This window comes from Vidua chalybeata, chromosome 6, assembly GCF_026979565.1.
Source record: "Vidua chalybeata isolate OUT-0048 chromosome 6, bVidCha1 merged haplotype, whole genome shotgun sequence".
NCBI classification, from domain to species: domain Eukaryota; kingdom Metazoa; phylum Chordata; class Aves; order Passeriformes; family Viduidae; genus Vidua; species Vidua chalybeata.
Window position 1 is genome coordinate 2,738,780 of NC_071535.1, and position 27,363 is coordinate 2,766,142.

Below are 27,363 nucleotides of genomic sequence, written 5' to 3' on the forward strand. Positions count from 1 at the left end.
CCCAGACCTGGAATTTAGAAGTTTACTACTGGTTGCAGATCTCAGAGATGTTGGTAGATCCAGCAGCTCCTCTGAGCTGCTGAATGTGATGGAGCTGGAGCTGCTGGAGGAAGGTCACCAGAGGAAGGTCACCAAGATGATCAGAGGGATGGAGCAGCTCTGCTGTGAGGAAAAGCTGGGACAGCTGGGATTGCTCAGCCTGAGGAAAAGCAGCTTTGAGTTGATCTAACTGTGGCCTTCCAGTGCCTGAGGAAGCTACAAGAAAGATGGAGAGAGACTATTTACAGGGGATGGAGTGACAGGACACAGGGAATGGCTTCCCACTGCCAGAGGGCAGGGATGGATGGGAGATTAGGAAGGAATTCTTCCCTGTGAGGGTGGGCAGGCCCTGGCACAGGGTGCCCAGAGAAGCTGTGGCTGCCCCTGGATCCCTGGCAGTGTCCAAGGCCAGGTTGGACAGGGCTGGGAGTCACCTGGGATAGTGGAAGGAGTCCCTGCCCTTGAGGGGTGGAACTGGATGGGCTTTGAGCTCCCTTCCAAGCCAAACCCTTCCAGGATTCCATTAAACGAGCTGCACACGTGTAAGGGTGACAAGAAATCACCGCCACCCTTCCAGACAAGGAACCCCCCAGGTGAAGGCAGCAGGGATGTGGAAGCTGGAGCTGTCAGCATCAGCTGGAGCTCAGGGAGCTCCAGGAGCCCAAGCCCAGCAGCAACACCCTCGGGAAAGGGAAGCACGGCACTTCCTTCCCGGCCTCCAAAATAAACCCTGCTCCCTGCTTCCCCCACCTTCCCCTGCAGCCTGAACCCAAACCTCTGGAGCCTGTGATTTTTTTTTGAACCTCAAACCCAGCTGTGATTTTTTTTTTTCCCCCCAGGCAGAGCCTGGTGTTGCCTTTGCCTCCCAGAACTGTGCCAAGAGGCAGCGAGGAGGGACGTTCAGGATGTTTTGCACAGCAAAACCCACGGAGCTGTTCCCCTCGGAAAGCCATTCAGACAGTCCTGGGAATGTGAGAGGCATCTTAAATCACACAAATGGCTGCAGAGACCTCTGTGAGGGCTGAACAGCGAGAAAAGGAGTGAAGGGCTGCTCTATAAAGTCTTTTAAACCTGAAACATCCTCAGCTTTCAATCCACGCCGGCGCTGGCCGCAGTCACATCGCGCCAGCTTGTCCAGTGTGAATTACAACTGCAGATTTTAATTCCCACAGCCACTAAATTCCCTAAAACCTAGAATCCCAGCAGCAATAAGTCTGAATTGAGATGCACACAGGGTGTGCTTTAATTCTGGGCTCGCTGTCGCCCACAAACACAATCAGAATTCCAGCAGCAAGGCCAAATCTGGGTGAAGGGCAAAGGAAATCGAGGCAGCCCTGCCTGGTGGCCCATTTATCCCATGTGGGAAATTAATTTATAGAAAATTTTTAAAGTTTGGTAGAAGGCTCACATAGTATGTAAACTTTGAGATAAGAAATGTTGATTTAGAAATGTTGTGGAATAGGATAGACACGGCTGAGAAATGGAACTAGAAGGAATGGTTTTGTAAATAAGATTAGGTATTTTGGAGAACTAGAATTATGAAAGATGTATTGTAGTAAGACTCATGAGGGGTAATTTTAGATTATTGGCTTTAAAGGCACTTGCAGCATGGTGTGGCAAAGGCTGATAGGCCAAGAAAGGCTTATAGTGCATTGTAATTAGGAAATAGTTGTCTTTTGATTGTGATGGTGTGAATTAGAACAGCTGTATTGTCTCACCCTTCACATGAGACTGAAAACGGAATAAAAGTTTTAAAACACCTCTCAGCTGCCCCACGTCTGGGTCAGAAAAGGGCATAACCCAACAATCCCATTTATCCCAGGACTTGGCTGCTCCCAAACACTCTCCCTCTGCCAATCCATGGTTTTTTTCAGTCCCTTTCCTGCTGCAGCAGCCACTGAAGCTCCTTCCTGCAGAAGCTCTGCCGTCACTTGGCAGCTCCTCTGGGCCAGCTTAGGACTCTCAGGCAGTAGGATACAAGTCTCCAGCACTGTGTAAACACTGTATTTTCCTTGTTATTTTGGGATATCCCCTGTTGCAGATGGGCTCTCCTTCCATGCACTGCTCAGGACAACAGAGCCCTGATATGACCTAATAAATCTCTTTTTCCCCCCCCTTCCCAGTGCATGGTTAAATCCCACTGGATGGGTATTTGGAAGGCAGGGGTAGCTCCCACCTCTGGGAGAGGCTTTCCTGGGAATCAACAGATTCCCTTTCACACCCACATCAAGGATTAAATCCATAGGGCAGCCAAGACCCTGCAAATGCCTCCATCACCTTAACATTGGAGGTTAATAAAAAAATTTAAAAAGCTCCTGCATAAGCCTCATGAGGAATTCTGCAAGCTGCTTGGGTTGGATCACAGATTTTTGGTTTCCCTGGAATTCTCTCCACCTTCAGAGAAGCAGCAGAAGCAGCCAGGGCAGAGGCTGCAGCTCATTCCTTAATTAAAAATGATGGCTTTTAGAGCAATGGATTCAAGCCTTCAGCATTCCCACAGGAACACTCCAAGAGGACCATCCCCCTCTGGAGCAAAAAATGCCAGAGCCAAAGCCCATCCATCCCACTGAGGGGGTTTTCCACAGGAGCAGAATGAGCTCCACAGCTTTCCCTGGCTCTTTCCCAGGGGTGGGTTTAATCAGATTATCCCTGCTCTGGTCTAGGCACACTTGGGAAGCTGAGGTGGCAAAATGCCTTTCCATTATCTCTAATTTATCTATATAAAAATAATTAAAAAACCAAATAGATATGCTTAAACATATATTTATATATAAAAGATATAAGATATATTATGCATATAAACATACACATAAACTTCTACCCCATATATATATATATGCATATATAAAATAGAGACAAAACTGAATTAAATACATATATAATTATAGATAAGCACACTAAATAAATGCATATAAAATATATCCACATATATACATATATAAATGCCACACACACACACAGATACACACACACACATATATATATCTCCAAGATACAGTGCAAGGACTGAAACCAACTCACAAGCCAAGTATTTCCTCTTGCAAAATGTCATTTTTGTATTTGATAATCTACACAAAACCAACCCCCAAGTCTTCCACCTTTTCACTGAGTTTGGTGCAGATGGGCTGAAACTCCTCAAGGATTTTTATAAGAAAATTAAAATGAAAGTGGTCACTTTCTTTTTTTTTTTGTTTGTTGATTTCTGGATTTAAAAATTAATACACACTTCACACTGAATTGAAAAAATACAGATGTGGACAAAAAAACACTGAGTGCAGGCAGCTGATTAAAGCACTTTTAAACACAAATTCCTGCTGATAACACCTTAATCCAGCCCTCACAGCTCCAAGGGGCTCTCCAAACCCCGGGCTGGGTGTTGGCTGTATCCACACCCCTCTTGGGAAGCTGGAGGAGGAGAAAAAGTCCTTGAGAGGAAAAAAGACTTCCAGCAATAAATAGCTGGGAATGCCCTGGGTGAGCTCAGGGATGGGGGATACCCTTCTCCTGCTCCCTCGGGATGCAATCCATGCTCACTGAGCATGGAAAACAAGGTGGAAGTATTAAAAAACTTGGAAAGGAGAGAAATTTAAGGCTGAAAGTGAAAAAAAGAAAAAAAAAAACCATCACAACCAACCATCAAAATTAATTGCACAGAACCTTGTGTGGTTGCTCTGGTGGGTTTTTGTTTTCTGTGTGTCCAGGAGAGGGGAAGGCACAGCCTCAGAGGACAAGCAAAACCAGGGAAGAGGGCAAATATTCCTAAAACATCCAGAAATACTAAAAAAAAAAAGAATAATTTGGTGCCTTTTGGCATGAGGAAAGGAAAGGAAAGGAAAGGAAAGGAAAGGAAAGGAAAGGAAAGGAAAGGAAAGGAAAGGAAAGGAAAGGAAAGGAAAGGAAAGGAAAGGAAAGGAAAGGAAAGGAAAGGAAAGGAAAGGAAAGGAAAGGAAAGGAAAGGAAAGGAAAGGAAAGGAAAGGAAAGGAAAGGAAAGGAAAGGAAAGGAAAGGAAAGGAAAGGAAAGGAAAGGAAAGGAAGGAAAGGAAAGGAAAGGAAAGGAAAGGAAAGGAAAGGAAAGGAAAGGAAAGGAAAGGAAAGGAAAGGAAAGGAAAGGAAAGGAAAGGAAAGGAAAGGAAAGGAAAGGAAAGGAAAGGAAAGGAAAGGAAAGGAAAGGAAAGGAAAGGAAAGGAAAGGAAAGGAAGGAAAGGAAAGGAAAGGAAAGGAAAGGAAAGGAAAGGAAAGGAAAGGAAAGGAAAGGAAAATCCTGGTCCTGACACCCCAATAGCCAAGAGAGTTACTGAAGGTCCACAGATGCTGAAGATTTTTCTTAAATATACATATATATATATTCATATTGGTTATTTTATATATATATATATATATATATATATATATAAAGTGTAACACTCATACATCTGTGTAGCTGAACCCAGTGCTCCCTCCCTCCAACCTCCTCACTGCTCCCACTGACCTCTGGAAACCCAGATTCCTTTAAACATGCCAAAGCCACTCCTTCCAGGATAATTATGGAGCAAAAAAAAATTTAAAAACAGAGCTATTTTCATTTATCACGAGTCCAGCAGAAATGCTGGTGTGTTTGCTGGGTGACACAGTCACTGTCCTGGGGCAAAAGCTGTAATTTCAGGAAAACACGAGTCTTTCTGGAGTGCACTGGAGTAGAGTCCCCTCCATCCCCCAACGGGGATTTAATTGCAGAGCAAAGTTCAAAATGGAACAAAAATCCCTCCAGCTTCTGGTCACAACACTTGAAAAATTATACTTTGAAACGGGGAGATAAACAGCCCATGAAATTATCATCAGATTGATGTGATAAAGCTGCAGCCAGGACAAGCTGATGCTCCCAGAGCTAATGGGACTTGAGAGGGGTTTTAATCACATCTCCCACATGTATTTGACACATGCAGTGGAAAACAGCCTGTACAGCAGCCACCACCTGTGGGAGGGATTTCATCCAGGGATAACACGGAATGGTACCTGAAATTCCCCTGGATCTGCCACCATGGGCAACTCTCACCACTGTTTTCATGGAATCCCACAATGGTTTGGGTGGGAAGGGACATTGAAGCTCATCCAGCCCCACATGGGCAGGGACACCTCCCACTGTCCCAGGTGCTCCAAGCCCTGTCCAACCTGGCCTTGGGCACTGCCAGGGATCCACAGCTTCTCTGGGCACCCTGTGCCAGGGCCTGCCCACCCTCACAGGGAAGAATTCCTTAATTTCTTCCCAATCTCCCATCCATCCCTGCCCTCTGGCACTGGGAGCCATTCCCTGGGTCCTGTCCCTCCATCCCTTGTCCCCAGTTCCTCTCCAGCTCTCCTGGAGCCCCTTCAGGCCCTGCAAGGGGCTCTGAGCTCTCCCTGGAGCCTTCTCCCCTCCAGGTGAGCACCCCCAGCTCTCTCAGGCTGGCTGCAGCCCTTGGAACATCTCCTCTGGATTTGCTCCATGTCCTTCCTACAAGGATCTCAAATCTGGATGCAGCAAAGTCCCAAATACAAGCAACAAGACAACTGCAGCCTCCTCCTGCCTTGTGATTACAACAGGAATGAGCTGGGACTAAAAATCTCCTCTCTTCAAAACCATTCTCCCTTGTCCTGTCACTGTCTGCCCCTGCAAAAATTTCATGCTATTTCATTTTCAGGAAAACAAATGTTCAGGAGAAGATCCACACCCACTCACGGAGGTGCCCAAAAAAGGGTGGACCTGTGCTGGAATTTCAGTCTGACAAGAATATTTCTTGCATGAAAAACAGTTTGACTTAATAAAGTAAAAACCAACCACCAAACAAACACGGACAAAAGGAGCCTTGTTCCCAACTCTGTGATTCCTTGAGCAGGACCCAGCTCAGGAGACCTCCCTCTTATCCCGGCGTGCCAGGCCACACGCTCACGGCAAAGTCCTGACGTCAAAGCCCCCGTGTAGGGGCACAGAGTGATTCAAGAGCGAGGAAAAAAGGAGGAGGGAGGGGGAAAAAAAAAAAAAAAAGCCCAGTGGAGGAGACTGAGCACATTGGGATGCAATGCTGCATGTGGATGTTCCATGTGTCTGTCCTTGCTCAGGGAAATTACGGAGCGTCTGCTGCTAACGAGGGAACGCGCTACGGCGCTGCTGGAAAAAGGAGTGGGATTCTTTTCTTGGCTTTTATTGGGATTCTAAGTGAGCTTTGCAATGGAAAGTCCGTGTCTTGACGAGGCAGGGGTGGTAACTGGAGGCCTGAAGAGCTGATACATCAACCCCAAGTGTCCCAAAACGCTGCTCCTGGCAGTGCAGGGCTCAAGATGCTCGGCCCATGGGATGCAGGGAGAAGAGCAAATCCTAACAAGCCTGAAAGCCACTCTTTTTCTAAAGTAAACTCAAGGAAGGAAGCTCTTTCCAGTGTTAACAGGATTGCTCAATTAGCTTACTTGAAAGTTTATTAACTTGGATTGTATCTCGCTCCACTCCCCTGCCATGGGCAGGGACACCTCCCATTATCCCTGGTTGCTCCAAGGCCCATCCAGCCTGGCCTTGAACACTTCCATGGATGTGGCATCACATTCTCCTGCAAAATTTTCCCTGTAATTTTTAGCTTTTTGGAAGCTTTATGCTCCAATTAAATGCTTGCACAGCCATACCCAATCCTGTCTAAACCCCTGAGCAGGGAGAGAAATTTTCCAATGATGCTGAACCCAGCTGGAATATTGGGAACTCTCCAGAGGTCACCTCAGCTCCCCAACATCCCCAGCACTGATGGGCTCAGGATGGTCTTTGCCTGTCCTGCGCAGAATTCCTTTAAATCCTTGCACCAGCAACCCAGAGAAATGTGGATTGCTCATTTTTCTATGGCACGGAACAAAGGAAAGCAAGGGTGGATTAGTATTTTTTTTTAATTGGATTTTTTTTTTTTTTAAACAGGATCTTCACAACCTGATTTTGCCAACTGCCCTCCAGAGGAGGCTTTCACTGGCTGCTCCTGCCTCCATGGAATCATAGGAAGGAAGGGAAGGAAAGGAAGGAAAGGAAGGACACTTCTCCAGCCTGGAGCTGTCCTGAGGAGCAGCCCAGCCTCCCTCACCTTCCAGCTGGGGATCATGCTCCCTTCCCTCTCCAAAAAGGACAAGTGTCCCAGGGTGACAGCAGCCTGCAGTCCTGACTCATCCCCAAGAAATGTGCAAGCCAGAGGAGCTGCTGCTGCCAAAAAGGCATCACACCCAGCAAGGGAGCCAGAGGATGTGTACTGGGAGGGATAATGCATCAGGCAGGGAAAAGAGAATGATGGGCAACCTGAATTCCCAACCTTGAATTCCCAACCTCTCACCAGGCAATTCCCCAAGTGCTTTAGTGATGGTTAAAGCTTAGATCCCTGGAAAGTGACCTCTGGAGCCCTGAGGATACCTCAGGCAGCCTCACCCCATTCCATAACTCTAAGTGTTGGTCCTTCTCTTACAGATCCATGTGGGATCATGGCTGGAAGAACAGGGCACTGGCACAGGGTGCCCAGAGAAGCTGTGGCTGCCTCTGGATCCCTGGAAGTGTCCAAGGCCAGGCTGGACAAGGTTTGGAGCAACCTGGGATAGTGGAAAGTGTCCATGCCCATGGCAGGGGTGGAATGAGATGGTCCCTTCCCACCCAAACCATTCCATGATTTCTTTTTGGTCCTGCCTGCTCCCCAAAGCTCATTAATGAACACCAAACACTTTTAAATGACTTTAACACCCCCAGCCTTGAGCCTGCATCTGCCTCACCCATCACAAGCCCAAGTCCTGGCACTACAGCCTGGGGCAGGACATGAGGGATGGGGACAATTCCTGCTGCAGAAGCTCTGGAGCTGGACAAAGCTCTGTGGAGCATCAGCCAGGATGGGAAGCTGAGCAAGACAGGGACAGAGCTTCTTCCAGGCAATTTCATAAAATTTGACTTTCTAACTGAACTGCAGTTTCAGCAATTAACCCTTCCCAAAGTACATGTGCCTGCAGGGAGCAGGGGAAAAGAAAGAAAACAACCACCAGCCAAGCAGGTGTAATGGGCTGGGAAGAGATTTAAAATCCATTGGAAGATGGATTTTTTGGGTGCTGTCAGGATGTTGTGCAAGCTAAAAATCAGCTGAGGTTGTAAAGGGGAAGGTTTCTGCAGCTGCTGGTGTGGCTGATTTTTTATGTGCATCCCCTCCCAGAGCTGTTCTCAACCTGCTGGCCAAATTCAGCCACATTTTATCAAAAAGTGGAGGTGTCCCAAGATCCCAGCTGGTCTGGAAGAGTGGGATCAATGCTGGCACAGGGCCATGCCATGCACACAGCTCCCAGCTGAGGTTCACATCTGGATGGCCACAGAGTGAGAGCTGCATCCTCGCTGGAAAATGGGTGAATGGAAGAAAAACCAAGATCACTTCTCCAGAAATAATAAATAAATAAAGCTTTCCTCTGGTTTTCTGAGCACTTCTCATGGTCTGTCCTAACAGTTCTACCTGGTAGAAGGCTTCAGCCTGGATGAGAGCAATGTGTCAAAAGCAAACCTGGGCAAGAAAACTAAATTACAGCAACTCTGCTAAAATTCCATCCAACAGGAATTTGGGGGTCTCAGCATTTTTCCAAATTACACACCATAAGCCTCTGAAAGCCACTGGAACATTCAGAACTGAATCCTGCCAGCTGAATTTTGCTCAGTTTTGTTTCTTTGCCCCTTTCTAAGCAACCAGATAATTCACATTTCACAACGAGAAAGAAGAAATGCAGCTTCCCCAAGATGTTTTCACACCACGAGACTTTTCCCCCTCAAGCACACCCAGGGCTGGATGCTGGGCTGAAGTCAGTGAGCTCCACAAGGGCTGTAAATCTCCTTCCTTCCCCTCATCTGTCAGAAAAACCACCACTAAAAAAACTCCCCCAACACCCAAACCAAGAGCCGGCGGTGTTGGTGCTGCTGGTGATGTTGAAACAACTGAAGTTTGCAGAGCAAATAATCCCTCATCTTTCCCAACCCAGTAAACACTCCCCACATCCACAATTTCAGGCAGTTATCCACAATCCTTTTTTTTTTTTTTTTTTTTTTTAATCACATCAAAGACCAAGGGTTAAAATCCAGGTGCTTGGTTTGCTGAATCATGGAATCACAGAGTGGTTGGAAGGGACCTTAAAAACCATTTAATTCCACCCCAAGAGACACCTTCCAGTGGACCAGAGTGCTCCAAGTCCAACATGGCCTTGAACATTTCCAGGGATTCTATCCTGAGTACAATTTCTTTGAATTTTTGTATGGTTTAGACAGACTCAACAGATGCCTGGGTGAAACACAAGCCCTGATGGAGAGGAAGATGGAAGAAAAAGGGAAAGGAAAATAAAAAAGGATTAAAAAAAAGGGGAAGTGTGTGAATGTGATGATTTCTATGATTTTTCAGCTCCCCACACCAGCTTCCCCACGTGCCTTATGTCAAATCGAAACCTGAGGGAGCTGGAAGAGGAAACTACTGATTTGGGCTGGGTGGGAGCAGCAACCCCAACAATTTCCTGTCTGTGGTGTGACAAACCCAGGCTCTGGGATCGGCAGGAGCACCAACACCACCTCCCACCCCAAGCTCCTTCCCCTCCCACTGGGAGCTGTGAGCTCGGCCAGGCTCTTTCCAGCCAAATCAGATGGCTCACAGCGACAGAATTAAAATAAACAAATAAATTAAAATAAAATCCTAATTGTTTTTGCCCCTAAAGAATCATCACCACTCTGAGTACAGACATTAATTGCTGTGACTGCAGCTCAGAGCTGCCTCTATGTGGCTTTTACCTCCCCCCACCCTGAATTCCTCTGGTCATTGGCAGCTCAGCTGAATATTCCACTCAGGCTCACAAAGGGGACTTTATTTGAGCCACCATCAAGCTGAGCCCATGTAGGAGCTTCCTGGAGTCCAAAGCTGGATGTAAAGGAATGAGCCAGCCCCTCAGAGGTCAGTGTGCATGGCTGGGGGGGGTGTGATCACAGCACTGGCATGTTGTCATTTACTGTCACCAAAAATGTGCTGTTTGGAGGGTGAGGATCAGCACAGGCCACACGTGAGGGGATTCATCAAGTGGCAGTATGGAAATTTGAAATTGGAATGGGAGCAGCTCTGCTGGGCTCCTTGAGGATGCCCTTGAAGTGGAAGCATCCAGAGAGGTACCAATTCCAACCCAGAAAATCCCAAAGTCCTGCCTGGATCTGGAGCAGGGCAACTTTGGTGCTCAGCAGGTGCCAGATCCCCTCTGTGCTCACCATCCCACTGCCAGCTGGGCAGGTTTTGCTGTTTAAAAGCTTGGGAAGAAATTTTCCAGGGAAATCTGGAGCGGGGTCAGTGCCTGCCCCAAACACCACCCCCATTTGTAACATTTGGGACAAGCTCTCAGCACCAGCCCCAGAGGGGACACAAACAGATCCCCAAGGATTTAATGGCACTTGGAGTCCTCTCATGGCTGCCACGCACTTGGAAAGCAACACTGAGGAGTGACCAGCACTGATTTTGAAGGGAAAAATCCTTCCCATCTCAGGAGGCAACTGAGGGACAGATGAGCAGCTGTGGATGTCCCAGGTGAAGGTGCCCAGGTGACACTGTGGGCACAGATTGGAGGCACACCCCGAGCTCAGGCCTGGCACCAAGCAGTGATGCTCAGACACCTAATTCTGGGAAGTGTGCCTACAATCAGAGAATCCCAGAATGGTTTGGACTGGAATGGAACTTAAAATCCATCTCATTCCACCCCCTGCCATGGGCAGGAACACCTTCCACTATCCCAGGCTGCTCCAAGCCCTGTCCAACTGGGCCTGGGACACTTCCAGGGATCCAGGGGCAGCCACAGCTTCTCTGGGAAACCTGTGCCAGCCCCACATGGAAAAGAATTCCTTCCCAATCTCCCCTCCATCCCTGCCCTCTGGCAGTGGGAGCCATTCCCTGGCTCCTGTCCCTCCATCCCTTGTCCCCAGTCCCTCTCCAGCTCTCCTGGAGCCCCTTCAGGCCCTGCAAGGGGCTCTGAGCTCTCCCTGGAGCTTCTCCTCTCCAGGTGAGCACCCCCAGCTCTCCCAGCCTGGCTCCAGCACTTGGAGCATCTCCGTGGCCTCCTCTGGATTTGCTCCAGCAGCTCCATGTCCTTCCTATGAGGTTCCCAGATCTGGATGCAGCATTCCAGCAAAATCCAAAGCACAAGGAGCAAGCCACCTACAAGAGAAGCCCTGCAGCCTCCTCCTGCCTTGTGTTTACAACAGGAATGGGCTGGGACAAGGACTCTGCATTTCTCTCCCATAGCCTTAAGCTGTTTCTAAGAGTTCATTCCAGTTGCAAGGCAAAAAATTTCCCCAGCCAGTCTCACAAGGGCCTGGAGTGTTTATAAGCACTGCAAAACCTCAAACACAAACCTGGGCAAATCAATGACACTGCACTCTGCTGGTGTTTTATTCATAAACCTTTCAGGGGTCCATTAAGGAGAGGAGACTTCACAGGCAGAATAACACTAATATTTAGAATTGATCTTGCAAGGAGTGGAGCTGAAATCCTTGGAAGATACCACAGCAAAGTCTATTTGATGGTGAAAAGAGCCCCTGGGGTGAATCCCAGACACATCTGCAGACTGAAACCACTTTTAAAAAGGGCTTGAAGTGCTACAACCAAAACTGCATGGGACAACTCCTGTGCCAGTCCTCAGGTGACATCCCACCCTCTCCCAGGTGACACAAAGGAGATAGTGGAAGAGCTGCCAAAGGGAACAATGAAGGTTAAATCAGTTGCACAAACCCTTATCCCAGCTTCAATTCACAAAAAAAAACCCCAAGGCTTCAGGAGATGTCATCAGTGCCTGCCATTATCAGCCTGTCTGAGGGCAGAGGGTTTGCTCTGACATTTATCCCTGTCAGCTCTCCTGCCCATCCCAGGTCACCAAAATAGAGATGCCACCACCACATCCTTAACCCCTTTTGATCCAGAAGGACATCTATAATTCCAAATCTCGCTGTTTTTTTTTTTTTTTTTCCAGCCACTTATCTATTTTCCTCAGGTACAAGCCCAAAAAGGTGCTCAGTGCTCCCAGCAAACCCTGGGAGCTGGAGTGGCCTGCCACCCATATCCTGCCTGTGAAAGAATCCCCGAGAGAAATCCACATTTCCATCACAAAACTTCTATCCACGGACGTTCTGAATCTGCTCAGTGCACATTTAGGTCATCTGTCTTAGGCTGTGCCTCTGCCAGACACCATTTGTCCCCCCTGCCCTGTTTCTGTCAGCTATTCCTTTATTCCCATGGCCAGACAGAGCATCCCCCATATATCCCACAGAATTCCATACACTCCACAGAGCTCCTCCCAAGCGTGTTTCAAAAAAAGCAGGATTTTTTTTAATTCCATGTGTTTAAAACAGCCTCAAGTTGACAACAACAATAACCTGTGCTCACTTCCTTCCTTCCTCTGCTCCCAGTGATTTTAAACCTCGCTTTATTTTTTTTTGTTTGTAAGTCAATAGTGGCAAAATTCCTAAAAAACCTTGAGAGAGCACCAGGAGTTTCCAGTACAGACCCCAGCCCTCACAGAGCAACTAAATGCTGCTGCTCTTAAAACCTCAGCAGTTTTTTTGCTTATTTTTCAGGGATGACTTTGCCAAGAACTTGGCACGGCTCAATTAATGGAGTGGCTTAATCCAGCGGGTGATGAATAACAGGGGAGCCAACAGGTCATTGCAATTCACTTGAGTTACCAGAATCCCTATCTGCTGCTTGGGCTTCCTCCAATCCCTGCCTGCATCAGCCACAGATTTTAACTGCCTGCTCCCAAAGAGCCCAACTGCAGCTCTGTGCAGGCAGGGACCGAGGCCATGGGATTTATGGATATCTGCAGCACTGAAGTTAAGGAGGAAAAACTTTGCTGGGCTCCTGCTTCATCCCAACAGGGTATTTACTGCACTCTTCCTCCTAGAAACATCGATAAATGCTGATGTAAATCAAGATTTTTTTTCCCTTTTCCAAGCTCTCCCTGCTGCTGGGAGGGGGGAAGGCATTTTTCTCCCCTGTTCACTGATGGTGAAGAGCTCCTTCCAGCACCCTACAACCACAGTGTGGCTGATCTGCTGCAGATTCTCACTGATGTCCTAAACTTCAGTACAGAAATCTCCTTTCCAAAGCCTGCAGGATTTGACCCAAAGGATGGAGCAGGCAAACCCCAGCCAAAGGCACTGACCCACCTTCCTTCCTCCCCCCACAGTGTGCAAGTAGAACAGCCCATGGGGGATCCCACAGGGAAACACAGAACTGCAAGGAAACTTTATTTTTAGGAAATTTCCTTAAAGCTCACAGCAGAAAATATGCTTGGCAGGAGAAGAATAATTTTTTTTTTAACATTGAAAGTTGCTGAATTAAGGAATTAAACAGAGGAATGACAGGCAGGAAAAGGTTAAAAATGCAGGGAAAGGGTTTCGATGTGGAAAAATTGCAAAATGAATTGATGCAGAGGCTGGATGAAGGGAGGCATTGAGGAGCACGGGAGGATGAGGAATGAGCCCTGTCCCACCCGACCCCGCTCAACTGGCAGCAGCTCAAAGAAGAGCCATAAAAATAATGAGAGGGCTGGAAGAGCTGACACGCAGGAAGATTAAAAGGAACTAAATACGTATAGCTTGGCTGGCCGACGAAAGCCAAGGGGAAAGGGAAGGCAGCAGCTGGAGATATCCATGGATGTGACCATCCCGGGAAGGCAGGCACTGGGGCTGAGCCCCCCGGGGAGCTCCATCCCCTCTCCCCACGCCGCTGCGGCCGCCGCATTCCTTCCCTCTCATACAATCCCTAATTTAACAAGTGGACAGGATCCGGGCAAACATTTCGGGGGGGATGGATTACGTCAGGAGCTAATTTAGGTCCTCGCTGGGCTCCGGCCCCGCGCACATGCCTGGCTTTCCACACACGCTTCGGCCCTGGGGAGCATCTCTCCTTCACTCACGGGTGGATTTTTTTTTTATCACCTCTAGAAAGCTGCTGTGCTTTCAGCAAAACTTTCTGCACTTCCAGCGTTGAAGTAAAAAAAAAAAAAAACAAAAAAACAACACCAGAATAAAATAAAGTTTTCGGGGAGTTCAGGCTACCTCCAGACCCTTTGATGTGAGCGCTCGCTTCCTTTGGAAAGCCAGCGTATTTATATCCATCTCTTCCTTCCTGCGACTCCAAGATAATTAATAAATCAAAACCTAAGCACGGGGGAAGAGATGGGCTTTTGAAAGCCACACGCGGGCTCCGCAGCGGAGCGGGACCTGCAGCTGACAGCTCCGCTACTCCCACAGCCGCAGGCACGCGCGGGACCTCGCAATTAATATTTTATTTGAGCAATTACAGCCATCAGCCCGGGCTGCACCGCTGAGTAAACACAGCCGAGCCATAAAGAGCCGATAAAAAGACAAGGGGGAGCAGGTTTGGCGGGGCCGGGCTCCCCGCTTTCGGCGGGGACCCGCGTTCCCACGCGTCCCGGACAAGCGGGCTCTTTTGTCCAGGTGTGCTCCCAAAGCCACCGCACACCGCCGTGTCCCCGCGGTCCCCTCGCCCACATCACCCCCCCGATCGCCCCACGGGCTCTCGGGAGCGCTTTGCTCGCACGGAACTTCAGGATGGAGTTTTGGTGTGAACCGTGGAGCGCCCACAAACCCCCACCCCCAAGCCGAGAAACGGAGCAGTTTCCTCACTCTGTGTAAGATCCCGGGAGTGCAGCAGCCGGTGGATGGGCCCGAGGCCCCGGGGTGGTGAAGTCTGGCTGGTGGAGGAGATGAGAGGGGGAGCCTGGAAAGGTATGGGGGGGGGGCTAGGGCAGGGTGTGGGGACCTGGGGTGCTCCCTGGTGCAGGGAGCTAAGGCAGAGTACTGGGAGAGGGTGCTGGAGCTGAAACACAGTACTGGGGCAGGATGCTGGGACTTGGGGCAGGGTGCTGGGAGCCTCTCTGGAACACAGTGCTAGGAGCTAAACTGCAATACAGGAGCAGGGTGCTGGGTGCTGGAGCACAGCACTGGGTGCTCAGGCACTGCGCTGGGGCAAGATGCTGGGAGCTAAAGCCCAGTACTGGGAGAGAGTGCTGGGAGATGGAGCAGGGTGCTGGGAGACAAAAGTACAGTCCTGGAGCAGGGTGCTGGAGCACTGTACTGGAGCAGGGGTGCTGGGAGATAAAGCAGGGTACTGGGTCAGGGTGCTGCGAGCTGAAGGAGGCACAGGAGCAGAGTGCTGGGGGTTAAAGTGGGGTACTCCGGCACTGCACTGGGCAGGGGGCTGGGAGTTAAAGCACAGCACCGGAGCAGAGTGCTGGGAGCTGGGCACTGCACTGGGCAGGGTGCTGGGAGCTGGGCACTGCACTGGGCAGGGGGCTGGGAACTGGAGCACAGTCCTGGGGGCTAAACTAGGGTACTCTGGCACTGCACTGGGCAGGGCGCTGGGAACTGGAGCACAGTCCTGGAGCAGAGTGCTGGGAGCTGGGCACTGCACTGGGCACAGTGCTGGGAGTTAAAGCACAGCACTGGAGCAGGGCGCTGGGAAATGGGCACTGCACTGGGCAGGGTGCTGGGAAATGGAGCAGGGTACTGGGAGCTGGGCACTGCACTGGGCACGGTGCTGGGAACTGGAGCACAATCCTGGGGGCTAAACTGGGGTACTCTGGCACTGCACTGGGCAGGGTGCTGGGAGCTGGGCACTGCACTGGGCACGGTGCTGGGAGTTAAAGCACAGCACTGGAGCAGGGCGCTGAGCACTGCGAGGATGCCGGGCTGGCCGGGAGGTCCCGGGGCACTCACCGAGCTTCTCGACGAGGCGCAGCATGACGCCGCCGATGTGGATCTCGCCGGTGACCCGCAGGGTGACGTCGCGGCCCAGGTCGGTGACATGGACGCTCAGCTCCCACGTCCCGTCGGCGTAGCAGCCGTCCGGCATGCGGATCCCGTCCAGCGCCATGACCCCGGCCTCCTGCACCGCGGCACGGAGCGGGAGCGGGATCAGCAGCGGTATGGGCCCGGCTGAGCCCGCTCCGCGCCCCGGAGCAGGGCTGGGGGCGCGGTGGGGCGGGATCGAGGCCGCAGCGCTGCCCCGCCGCCGCTCCTGAGGGGCCGCCGCGGGAGGAGCAACACGGGCGGGCAGAGCCGCGGAGGAGGGAGGGAAGAGAGGCAGGGTGGGAGGGAGGGAGGAGGAGGGGGATAATAATTAAAGGAAAAACGCGCCTGTGGCTGCCGGGCCCCTTGGCCTTTTATGGAAGCGAAGGACGGAGCGAGTGGGGGACGCTCCAACATCCGGGGATCGCCGGGGGGCGGCCCGGCCGGGATCGGTCCGGCCCGGCTTGGGATCGTCCCGGTTCGGCCCGGCCCAGCCCAGCTCGGCTGTGCCCGTCCTGGCTCGGTCCGGCTCAACGCAGCTCGGCTCAGCCCAGCTCGGCTCAACACAGCTCGGCTCAGCCCAGCTCGGCTCATCCCGGCTCAGCTCTGCCTGGCTCAGCCCAGCTCGGCTCATCCCGGCTGGGTTCTGCTCATCCCGGCTCAGCTCTGCCTGGCTCAGCCCAGCTCGGCTCATCCCGGCTGGGTTCTGCTCATCCCAGCTCAGCTCTGCCTGGCTCAGCCCAGCTCGGCTCATCCCGGCTGGGCTCTGTCCACCCCGGCTCGGCCCAGTTTATCCCAGCTCGGCTTATCCTGGCTTGGCTCTGTCCACCCCGGCTCGGCCCAGTTTATCCCAGCTCGGCTTATCCCGGCTTGGCTCTGCCCAGCCCAGCCCGCCTCAGCTCGTCCCAGTTTATCTCATCCCGGCCTGGCTGTGCCCGGCTTTGCTCAGCCCTGCCCGCCTCGGCTCGTGGCTGCTGGTCCCAGGGCATCCAGAGGGGGAAATTCGGGAGCCAGCCCGGAGAGCATCCATTAGGGCTGGTGGAACCTTGGCACCCCAAACACGCGTGGGTTCCATGGCAGCCATGCCCACTCTGCACCCTTTGGGGTGTTTTTTAGCACTGCCCCCAAATTCATAGGAAAAATCCTTCCCGTTCTGCAAAACCCTACCTTGGCATAGTAGCCCGTGCCCCCGTTGAGGCTGGGAGATGGGCTGGTTCCCTCCATCCTCATAATCTGTGTGAATATGGGAAATGGGAACTGTCTTTAAATAAAAGGGTCTGAACCGGCACAAATGGAGGAAAAAAAAATATTATCCGCTTCCTGTAGCTCCTCCACCCAGTGATGCACACATCCCGCCAAGCGACCGCGCTTCCTGAAAATCCAACACGCGGAAGGGGCTGTGGTTTGAGGAGCAGCGCTGTGGATGTATCCTGCCCCATGCCAGGTGATGGGAAGTCACATCCCAGCAAAGCTGTGCCCGCCCTGGCAACCTCGGGGATGGCTCTGCCAGCCCAGCTCTGTCTCCACGAACACCATTCCCACATTCCTGGTGAATGGCAGTGGGAGCTTTAGGACTGTGGAATCATGGCATGGTTTGGGTTGGAAGGGACCTTAAAGACCATCCGGTTCCAGCCCCCTGCCATGGGCAGGGACAACTTCCACTAGACCAGGTTGCTTTGGCACCACACAGGCAGCAAAACCTCTTAACAGGATGGTAAATTTTTTCTCATTTTCACTTTGCCGTTATAATGCAGATATTTATAAAGGCTGTTCCTCTGCTTTAATACCTAATATACCTTTAATACCTAATATACCTTTAATACCTTTAATACTAACACAACCTTTCCTGAGGTCGCTCTGGGCAGGCTTAGCCAGGTTTTATCCAAGGGTTTTTGCTAACGTGGCTGATGCTGCCAGAGGGAAATTGGGTGATGCTGCAGCAGGTGACCTCCCCCCTCAAACCCTCCTGGGGCCTCAATCCCTGCTCAGAGGAGCCCCCATTCCATCCCCCGAAATGTGGAAGCCGGAGCGTGATTTAGAGGGTGACTCTGGAGCGCAGGCGAAAGCCGCTCTGTAACAACAAAGCTTTCCCAGATGGTATCTCCATGTTCCTCCAGCCTCAAACAATAGGGCAATAAATAGAAAGGGTTACTCTTGGCCCGGGCGTGTTGGACGAGGTTCCCAGCTGATGCAATTGGATACGGCCCCGCGGAGCTGGTAACCTTTTAGTACAGCTGGCTGCACGCTGAGGAAAGGCTGCCGGCTCCTTCTGCTCCTAAACCCACTGGCAGAGTTTCCCTTTCCCTGAGGAAGAGTTTCCTTCCCTGAGGAAGCCCCTCTCCCTGCCCTCTCCATCCCAGGGGCTCCTTTCCTATGTGGAGGGAGAGGCTCCCTGAGCTGCAGTGCTCGGCGGAGAGGCAAAGCAAGGTCAAAAATGCACCGGCGCAGCTCTTGCGTCAGAGCCAGCCAAGCATCCCCAGGGCTCTTCCCACTGTTTGCAACAAGTCCTCACTCCCTGCGAGCAGCAATGCCAAATAAGGTGCCGAAATGCATGGCTGCTCTCATTGGGATTGGGATGATACCTACCAGACCTGCCCGTGCCGCGGCTCCCAACCCATCTGCTCCTTCTTCGTGGAAACCAGGATACTTTTCCAGTGAAATGGCTCCATGGGCATCCTCGGGGAGCCAGCGGTGAAGCTGAGTGACAATTTCCCTGTCCCCACTTTGTTTTGTCACTTTTTTTTTTTTTGTTTAGCCTGTGACCTCTGTTTTTGTTTTTAAAGTGTTAGGGGCAGTTGTTGGAGGCAGCTGGCGTTCCTGCCTGTGTTCCTGCTTGGCTGCTCCGGGCAAGCCGGTCAGACTGGCTCTTCCCAGGGTCACCAGCCATGGAACTCTGCTGCTCAGTGCCTTTGCTGGGTGGCTGGAGCTGGGAAAGCAAGAGGACTGAGTGCCCTGCCTGTCTCCATACACAGAGACAGAGAAATCCCCCAAATCTCTGTGTAATAAAAGGCTCTGTTCCCTTAAATGCTCTGAGCACAACATGCTCTGACCTGGTGGTGAGCAGGCATCTGTCACCTCTCTGCTTCACCTGGGTCTTCATATTCCCTTTCTGCAGCTTTTTTCTTAAAAAGGATGAAGTTTCAGGAAAAAAAAAAAATCCAAAAAGGAGAAATACAGATGCTTGTTATTCCCTCCACTTTTTGTGTCCCCAACACTTCCCAGCCCATATTCTCCCTTACAAACCGCTGCCACTGGTACCACTGTTCATGTGGGGTTTGCAAGCTCTTTACTTCATGGAATCACAGAAGAGTTTGGGTTGGAAGAGACCTTAAAGACCGTCTCATTCCAATCCCCCACTTCTTCATCCTCTTCCGCCTCCAAGCGTCTTTTGGATGCAGCCAAGGCTCCCTTTTCACAAGTGACCATTTCCCAGCAGGGACAAGGTCACACTCCTGGCAAAGGAAACATGCTGGGTAACTCTGCTTCCTTGTTTATTCCTGGCCACATTCGTTCTTCCCTGATTTTGTCATTTCAGAAACATCCAGGTGACGTAGCTCTTCTGTTTTTCTGGATGTAAAAGCAGAGCAACGATGCTGTCGTGGCTACGTGTCCTAGAAATGTGCCACCACCTGGGTGGTGCATGGAGTTGATCCAGTATTCCCATCATGAAAGGATGAAGGATATTTGTGATGAGGATCTTGAAGAGGCACAGGAGATGGGGAGGTTTAGTCTTTCTAGGTTGTGATTCTGATTTGGTCACTCCAAGCCCTGTCCAGCCTGGCCAGGGACACTTCCAGGGATCCAGGAACAGCCACAGCTTCTCTGGGCACCCTCTGGGCACTCTCCCAGGGAAGAATTTCTTCCCAATATCCCATCTAATGCTGCCCTCTGGCAGTGGGAAGCCATTCCCTGTGTCCTGTCCCTCCATCCCTTGTCCATGTCCCTTTTCTGATAGCCAAGGCCACATGGCATGAAGCCAGAGACCAAGATTCAACACTGTCACAACCATCCAGCCTGGCCCTTCATGCCCAAAGGTTATAAAATCATAGAATAGAATCCTGGAATAGTTGAGATTAAAAATAATCTCTATCATCCCCTGCCATGGGCAGGGACACCTTCCATAGACCAGGTCACTCCAAGTCCCATCCAGCCTGGCCTGGAGCACTTTCAGGACATCCACAGCTTCTCCTGGCAGCATCTGGAATAAATCCTAGGCTGCAAGAGACAGCTATGCTGAGATAAGAGGCACGAAGCTGAATTGATGTGCCTCCTCCTTGGCAAGTCAAGCTGAGGTTTCGAGGCCCTACAGCTACAAATTCCCCTCTCATTTTCCTGCCTCTAGTTCCTGAAATCAGCCACGGTGCACTGGAGCCTGCCAGGCTTGTGCTGCGGGAAAAACCTCCCTGCAGGGCTCTTCTCTGTCCCCTCTTCACCTTCTTTCCAGGCATTTGGGTCAATTAAGCTCTTGAAGCCTCAGGCTGGGAAGTTTTCTCCTCTGCAGTCAGCTCTTCATAACACAGCACTCCGCTGGTTCTCTGGCTGGGCCTGTGGCAGCCAGTGATGTCCTACTGACATTAATTCCCGTGCTGTCATTTATCTTTTAGCTTTTTTCTGTGTCCTTTTGATGTTTCCAGCTGCCAGGAATGAGCTCCACTGAGTGTGACTCTTGCTTTGGCCCACACAATGTGCCCCAAATCAATTTCTGGTCGGTTGTCCCCAGTGTCAGGAGTGTCCTTGAATTTTGTGTTCTTTTGGAAGGGCTGGCAGGTTCTAGAGCATCCTAAAGCACCACTTTGAGCCAAAGGGGGTTGTTAGCTGAACACTTGAATCCATGTGATGGAGAATTTGGATAAATCCCAGGTAAATTCTCCTAAAAGCTGATTCATCTCCAGGGCTGCAAAATATCCCAGCACCTTCCAGCCTGGTGCCTGAGTGTCTCCCAAGAGCCATGCCCAGGAATCCCTCCCATTGCTGATCTTCCTCTGCATCACCTGTGCCTGACTGATGGTTTTGGGACTACTCATCATCCTCAGCTTGTGACTTCCCGTGGTAAATGCTGCACAGGGATGCAGGAATTTGTCCCTTTCAGGTGCTGCTGTCCACATCCATCTTTCAGACATCTCCAGAGCCCTCAGGAATGTTGGATCATCGCCTCCATCCAGCCCAAAGGCTCAAACATCTCCCTCACCCCCTCTTCTCCCACAATATGCAACATATTAAACCACTTTCTATTGTCCATCAGATTTTTTGAGCCTTTGCCACTCCCATTCTGGCTTTTCTCCACCTCCAGAAGGCCTCCTATTCTTCTGCCTTTACAAATACCAAGTCCAGGCTGGATTTATCCCATGGAGCTGGGGCTCAAAGAATTCCAAATGTCAGGCAACACTCAATCCCCATCCCTGGGGCTGGTGACTCTGGGGTGTCAGAAGTAACACCCTGAACCATTTATCCACTGTTAGTCAGCAAGAAGAAACACCAAAAATCCCAAATAATTCATCTGATGGATCTGACATTTCTCTGGCCAGAGAGTGGGAAACATCTATTTGGGAATAAACTGGGGAGGGAAAAAAAAAAAAATCTCCAAATTCCACCATCCATTATTCACAGCTGCTCTTCAGGCCCTTTTGGGGGAAGCCACTTGACGGGAAGTGGAGCTGTGGGAACTCACCCTGTGCTGGCACCCTCCCAGGTGGTGAAGGAGGGGAGGAAAACTGCCCCCAGCACCCTGTGTGGTTCCAGAGGGGCAGCCCCACACCCACGAGGGCTGCAGCATCAGCCCAGCCCTGGCACATCCCGTTATCTCCCCTGCCCCAGCTCTTCCCTCCCCAACGGCTCGGGAAATTGGCTCCCAGCCCATCAGTTTTCCCTCTCTGAGGGGGAGGTGAAGCTGGTCTGACAGGCTTTTTTAAGGAACAGGGGCCTGGGGCATCCCTGAGACGCGCTGGACAACTCCCACTCTATGGATGAGCTCTGGTGTTGCTCTGGAGCTTGGCAAAAATCCCCAAATTGTGGAATGGAGAAGGGGCGTGAGGATGGGGATGGATTTTCCTACTGTGCAACCCCCAGAATCCCCAGCCTGGGCCACCCATCCCCTCTGGATGGCACTGGGATGCTCCATGCTGGCTCCACCACCAACCCACTTGGTTCCAGAGTCTTATCCCCACCCCACAGCCCCCCCCCAAAATGCTCTGAGTTGGGTTTATTCTTCATCCCCATGACCAGGGGTATTGACAGCAGCAGCTCAGGGAGGGGAATGGGAACACCCAGATGGGGAGAGCAGTTGGGACACACTCGTGGACCAATTATCCCCCAAAATCCCACACCTCCCTTTCATGTGGCGTCCTGAGAAGCACCCACGTGGCCTTGAGCTCCCTAAGGATGGGGTTCACTGCCCCCAAGCCCAGCCAGAGGGAAGGAGAGGCTGGCAGCAGAAACACCACCTCTTGTTCCCATTGCCTGATCCCAAAAGCATCCAAAACCTCGGGCATAAGGGACCTTGAAGCAAAGTGCAGGGAGCTCTCCAGGGCTGCAAAGCCTACCCCGAGTATAGCAGCTGCCCCATAAATCACACCTGTCCTATAAATCACACCCTTGGGATAAATCCCACCCCTGCTGCGGGAAACTGCAAAGCTGGAGGAGGAGAGGAGAGGAGAGGAGAGGAGAGGAGAGGAGAGGAGAGGAGAGGAGAGGAGAGGAGAGGAGAGGAGAGGAGAGGAGAGGAGAGGAGAGGAGAGGAGAGGAGAGGAGAGGAGAGGAGAGGAGAGGAGAGGAGAGGAGAGGAGAGGAGAGGAGAGGAGAGGAGAGGAGAGGAGAGGAGAGGAGAGGAGAGGAGAGGAGAGGAGAGGAGAGGAGAGGAGAGGAGAGGAGAGGAGAGGAGAGGAGAGGAGAGGAGAGGAGAGGAGAGGAGAGAAAGAGGAGGAGGAGAGAAAGAGGAGGAGGAGAGAAAGAGGAGGAGGAGAGAAAGAGGAGGAGGAGAGAAAGAGGAGGAGGAAGGCTGGAGCCGCTGGGCTTTGCTGCCTTTGCTCGTGCACTGCCAGAGATGGAAAAGCACCCAAGGAGAGTTTTTATCGATTCCCACATCAGAGCTCTGTGAGAGCTGGCTGATAACAGGTCCCTGAGCAAAGCACCGACACCACAGGGCTCTGTGGGGTATTTGGGGGCACTGCCCTGATGGAGAAGGACACTTTCACCCTGTGTGAGGCACCCAAATTTGCTCCAGACCCCGAGTCACAGGTCCAGGGGAGTGACTCAGCATCGTCCCCTACAATCTCTTCACTGGGGTGTCCATGGGGCTCTCCAGCCCCCCCAAATCTTTGCTGTCTTGTTTTTAACCGAAATCAATGATATCTGCCCATAGCAGGGGGGTTGGACTGAGATGATCTTCAAGGTTCCATTCCAGCCCAAACCATTCTGGGATTTTGGGATTCTATATCTTGGCTCTTCTTGCTGTTGGGGGTGTGTGAGCACAGGTCACCCAAATTCCCTGATCATATCCTGCGATGAACAGCTGCATCCAAGGGAATCACAGCAATTTTCTCCCCATTTTCCAGATGGAGAAGTCCAGGCTGGACACATAGCAGTGACTTACAACCCCTGAGGATGCAGATCCAGGGGTGGAAAAGCAGCATTGGTTAAAAAATAACCTCAAATTGCTTCCTTTTGAAGGGAAATTAACACTGGGGGGCTGCAGGGGGGTTGGACACGGAGCTCAGATTTCCTGGACACATCCACATCTCTCCACCATGGATCGCTGCAGCTCTCAGAGAGTTGTTCTGAGCTGAAAAAAGGGGATTTGGGGAACATAATCAGAAAAATCCATCTATTGAAGGGGTTGACACCTTTTATTTGCCCCTCAGACACCTGAGATGCCCCGAGAAGCTGCAGCACGTTCAGGAACCAGTTGTTCTGGGCAAAGGGGGAGATGGATGATGCCCAGACAGCTGCATGGCTTTGTGCTTTTCCAGCTCCAGCCTTCACCGGAAAGAGCGGGATGGTAATGCAGTTAGTGCTGGAAAAATAGAGACAGAGCAGGGCAGAGTGGTTTAATCAGGTCGATGTTATTGAATCAGCTGGGTGGGATGAACTTCGTCTCCGAGCAGAGCGCTCTGAAGCGATCAGCAGCTCCCCTAGGAAAGGGAGGTGGGCTCTCAGCTGGCTGGGGATGGGCAATGGTGTTGGGAATCCCCCAGATCCCATGAAATGGGGGGGGATTTGTGAGTTCCTGGAAGACACACGGTATCTGCAGCCAAGGGTCCTGTGGTGCTCCTGGTGCAGCCCCCACGTTCCCTGCAAAATAAGGGTCAGGTGGGCTGATGGAGGGCCCCACTGAGCACCACCTGTCCCAGTTCCTCAGCAGATCCTGGTGGGGCAGGAGAGTGACCAGTGAGGAAAGGTTCAAAGAATTCAGGCTGTTTACCCTAGAGAAAGAAAGAATGATGATAACATCTTCAGGTAGATAAAAGAGGGTTTGTCTAGGGAGGGAGGGAGGGATGGAAAAGGGAAGAAATGTCCTGTTCTGCCTTTCCACAAGGGATGGGCAAAAAACAATGGACAGATCACCTGGAGAAAGACTCAGACTGGCTCTTTGGGGAGGCTGTTCAGATGTGAGGGAATGAAGGAGTCACCCCACCATCAGAGGGTTTTAAAAGCCAGAAAAAGGAGTCCTGGGTGGTCACTGTGCCCACTCTGTGCCAGCAGGGCTCTCCCACCTTCTCTGGCCAGAAAAACATTTTGACAGCTCATTGTTTGAACTGGAGGATGCAGGAGCTGCAACAGGTTCATTCCAGCTTCTGTCCATGGCAGCAGGGTTGGAACCAGGTGATCTTTAAGGTCCCTTCTAAACCATTCTGTGATTCTGCGATTCTCTCCAAAGCTGGGTTGAAGTTAATGCCAGGCACAGCCTTGCTCCAGTCCCACTTGCAGGTAAATCTCAGCATGGACACTCAGCAGGAAGAGTCCCATCCAGTCACTAGGAGAGGAAACTGCAGGAACCAGCTGGGGCTTGGAAAAGGGGGAAAAAACCCCTCCAGCCAGGAAAGAAAATAACCTGCTGGATCGAGAGCTGCCTGTCAGTGATGGTTGTTTAAACATGGCAGAGAATCAGAGTGCTCGAGGAGCTGGATGTGTGTGCAGGAGGATGGGAGATGGAGGTGGATGCCAGGATTTTCTGGCAGGGCTGGGTTGGAAATATCCTTCAGCTCCTTAGATAGCAAGGCGGAGATTCCGACGCGGAGGAATGCGCTGCGAGACGCGGCCGTGCAGCCGTGGGAGGGTGGGAGGAGAAGCCAAGGCCCATGGCAGCAGGATAGGAAACATCCTGGAGACAAGGAGAAAATCAGGTCAATGCTCTGAAGTGGCTTAAAAGGCCATCAGGAAGCTCTTGGGAAGGGGAATGGCACAGAGAGGGGAATTGGTTCAGGTGAGAAGAGGTCACCGAGGGACTGGGGACCCCACCGAGGGACTGGGGCAGCCCCACTCCAAACCACGGCGAGGTTTCACAAGGGGAGGTTTAATTTAGATACTGATGAGAAATTCTCAGCTGGGAGGGTGGGGAGGCCCTGGCACAGGGTTCCCAGAGCAGCTGTGGCTGCCCCTGGATCCCTGGAAGTGCCCAAGGCCAGGCTGGATGGGGCTTGGAGCAGCCTGGGACAGTGGAAGGTGTCCCTGCCATGGCAGGGGGTGGAATGAGATGGGCTTCAAGGTTCTTTCCAACCCAATCCATTCTGCAATTCTCTGGTGGCAGAGATGGAATTGTAGGATCCTGGAATGGTTTGGGTTGGAAGGGTCCTTAAATCCCATCTTGTTCCACGCCTGTCATGGGTGACATCTCCCACTGTCCCTGGTTGCTCCAAGCCATGACCACCATGGTGTGGAACACTTCCAGGGATCCAGGGGCAGCCACAGTTTCTCTGGGCACCCTGTGCCAGGGCCTGCCCACCCTCACAGGGAAAAATTCCTTCCCAAAATCCCATCCATCCCTGTCCTGTGGCAGTGCAGACCCATCAGAATGGAGGGTGGTTATTCCCCATGATGGATGTCCTGCCTTCAGCTGGGATCTGCAAGTGAGAGCCCTGGGGACCAGGGACTGAAGGAACAGTGGGTGGGAAGTTCAGTGCCACCTTCTCAGGGACGGACAGGGGCACTGGGCAGATTTGGCATCCCAGCCCAGGCCCCTGCTGCTCTCCCACCTTGGGATGTCAAGTGAGGAACAGTCAGGGGTTTATCACCTTGCTTGGCTCCCAAAGCTCTCTGCACCAAGCACTGGCTGCTTTAGGGACACCCCATCCCCATCCAACAACCAAAATCCTGACACATCCAGATTTTTTTTTTTTTTTTCCTTAAAGGAAAATCCACGAGGTTGTGCTGCCAGGGTGTTTTTTTCCAAGCCTCTGGTCCCCTGTCCTTCCTTGCAGGGCTGTGGAGTGGCCAGGCTTTGCTTCCAGTGTTTGGGACACTGGAGATGCTGCCAGCTGAACAAGGATGGGTTATTCCAACATTTGCTCCTTGCAAGGAAACACCTCTGCCTCCTCCTCCTCCATCTCCCAAGCGATGACACCGGATGGTGACAGAGCCAGGACAAGAAAAAACAGTGACAGCAGCACTGGAAAGAATAAGGGAAAAAACGCACAGTAAAAACCCCCAAAGTTCCATCAAATCACAATGGAAATTAGGCAGTGAATCTTGCAGGAGTCACTCCTGGATCTCCAAGGAGAGGTCCCCATGTGGAGGGCTGGTCATAAATGACCTGTCTTTCCTGGAAGAGACCCCAGGGGAAAGGTGGCACCTGCTGTCCAGCAGAACAGGCCCCTCCTTAGGAGAACCCAAATCCTGGGAGCAGCACTGACATCTCAGGTGGCTTTGGCAGGTGACACCACAGCTGCCACCTTCCATACCCAACCTGCTTGTGGTCATGGCAGGTGACATCCCAGGTGGCACAGGGAAGAGCAGATTCCATGTTTTGGGGAGGTGCAGGGAGAATGAGAATCCCAATTTCTTTTCCCTGGGAGAGGTGCCAGGATGAGGCAGGGCCACCCTGCTGTGTCCTCACATGTCTTCTGCCACCAACCCACCACCCAGGGATGTGCTGCTGGAGAGTCACTCAGCTGGAACCACTTTCTCTGGAACATTCCCAGTGTGGAGAAGCCTGGAGTCAACTTTCCAGGCAAGGCTGTAGGAAATGGGAAGTGCTACAAGAGAGAGGCTGGCGTGTTCCTGCCATCCTGCATCCCACAAGATCAAACAGATGGGGGTGTCCTGTGAGGAAAAGCAATTTCATGAGGGGGAAAAAAAAAAAAGGCAGGAGATGTTCTTTGCAGGATAGCTGCTGCAGAGATCATGGGTGACATTTCCAGCAGGGCAAGGAACACTGCAGGGTCAGATCCCAGCTAATACAGGGAAGATTTGGGCTCGTTTCCAGGCACCCTGGCTTCAGGCCAGTCACTTAACTCTCAGCATCTCAGTTCCTGCAGCTGGAAGAGAAGCAGGGATTCCTTCCCAG

General features: G+C 51.6%; 1 protein-coding gene across 4 annotated transcripts in view; it reads right to left on the bottom strand.

Annotated features, from left to right (window-relative positions):
- The window catches only part of FERMT2 (FERM domain containing kindlin 2), a 49,440-nt gene extending 33,320 nt beyond the window's left edge, over positions 1 to 16,120 (bottom strand). For all 4 annotated transcript variants that reach the window (XM_053945613.1, XM_053945612.1, XM_053945611.1 and 1 more), the window contains exon 1: positions 15,795 to 16,120. In XM_053945613.1, the coding sequence (XP_053801588.1) occupies positions 15,795 to 15,951 (157 nt within the window). In that variant the 5' untranslated portion in view covers positions 15,952 to 16,120. The remainder of the gene's footprint in view (positions 1 to 15,794) is intronic.
- Between the last annotated feature and the right edge of the window lie 11,243 nt (positions 16,121 to 27,363).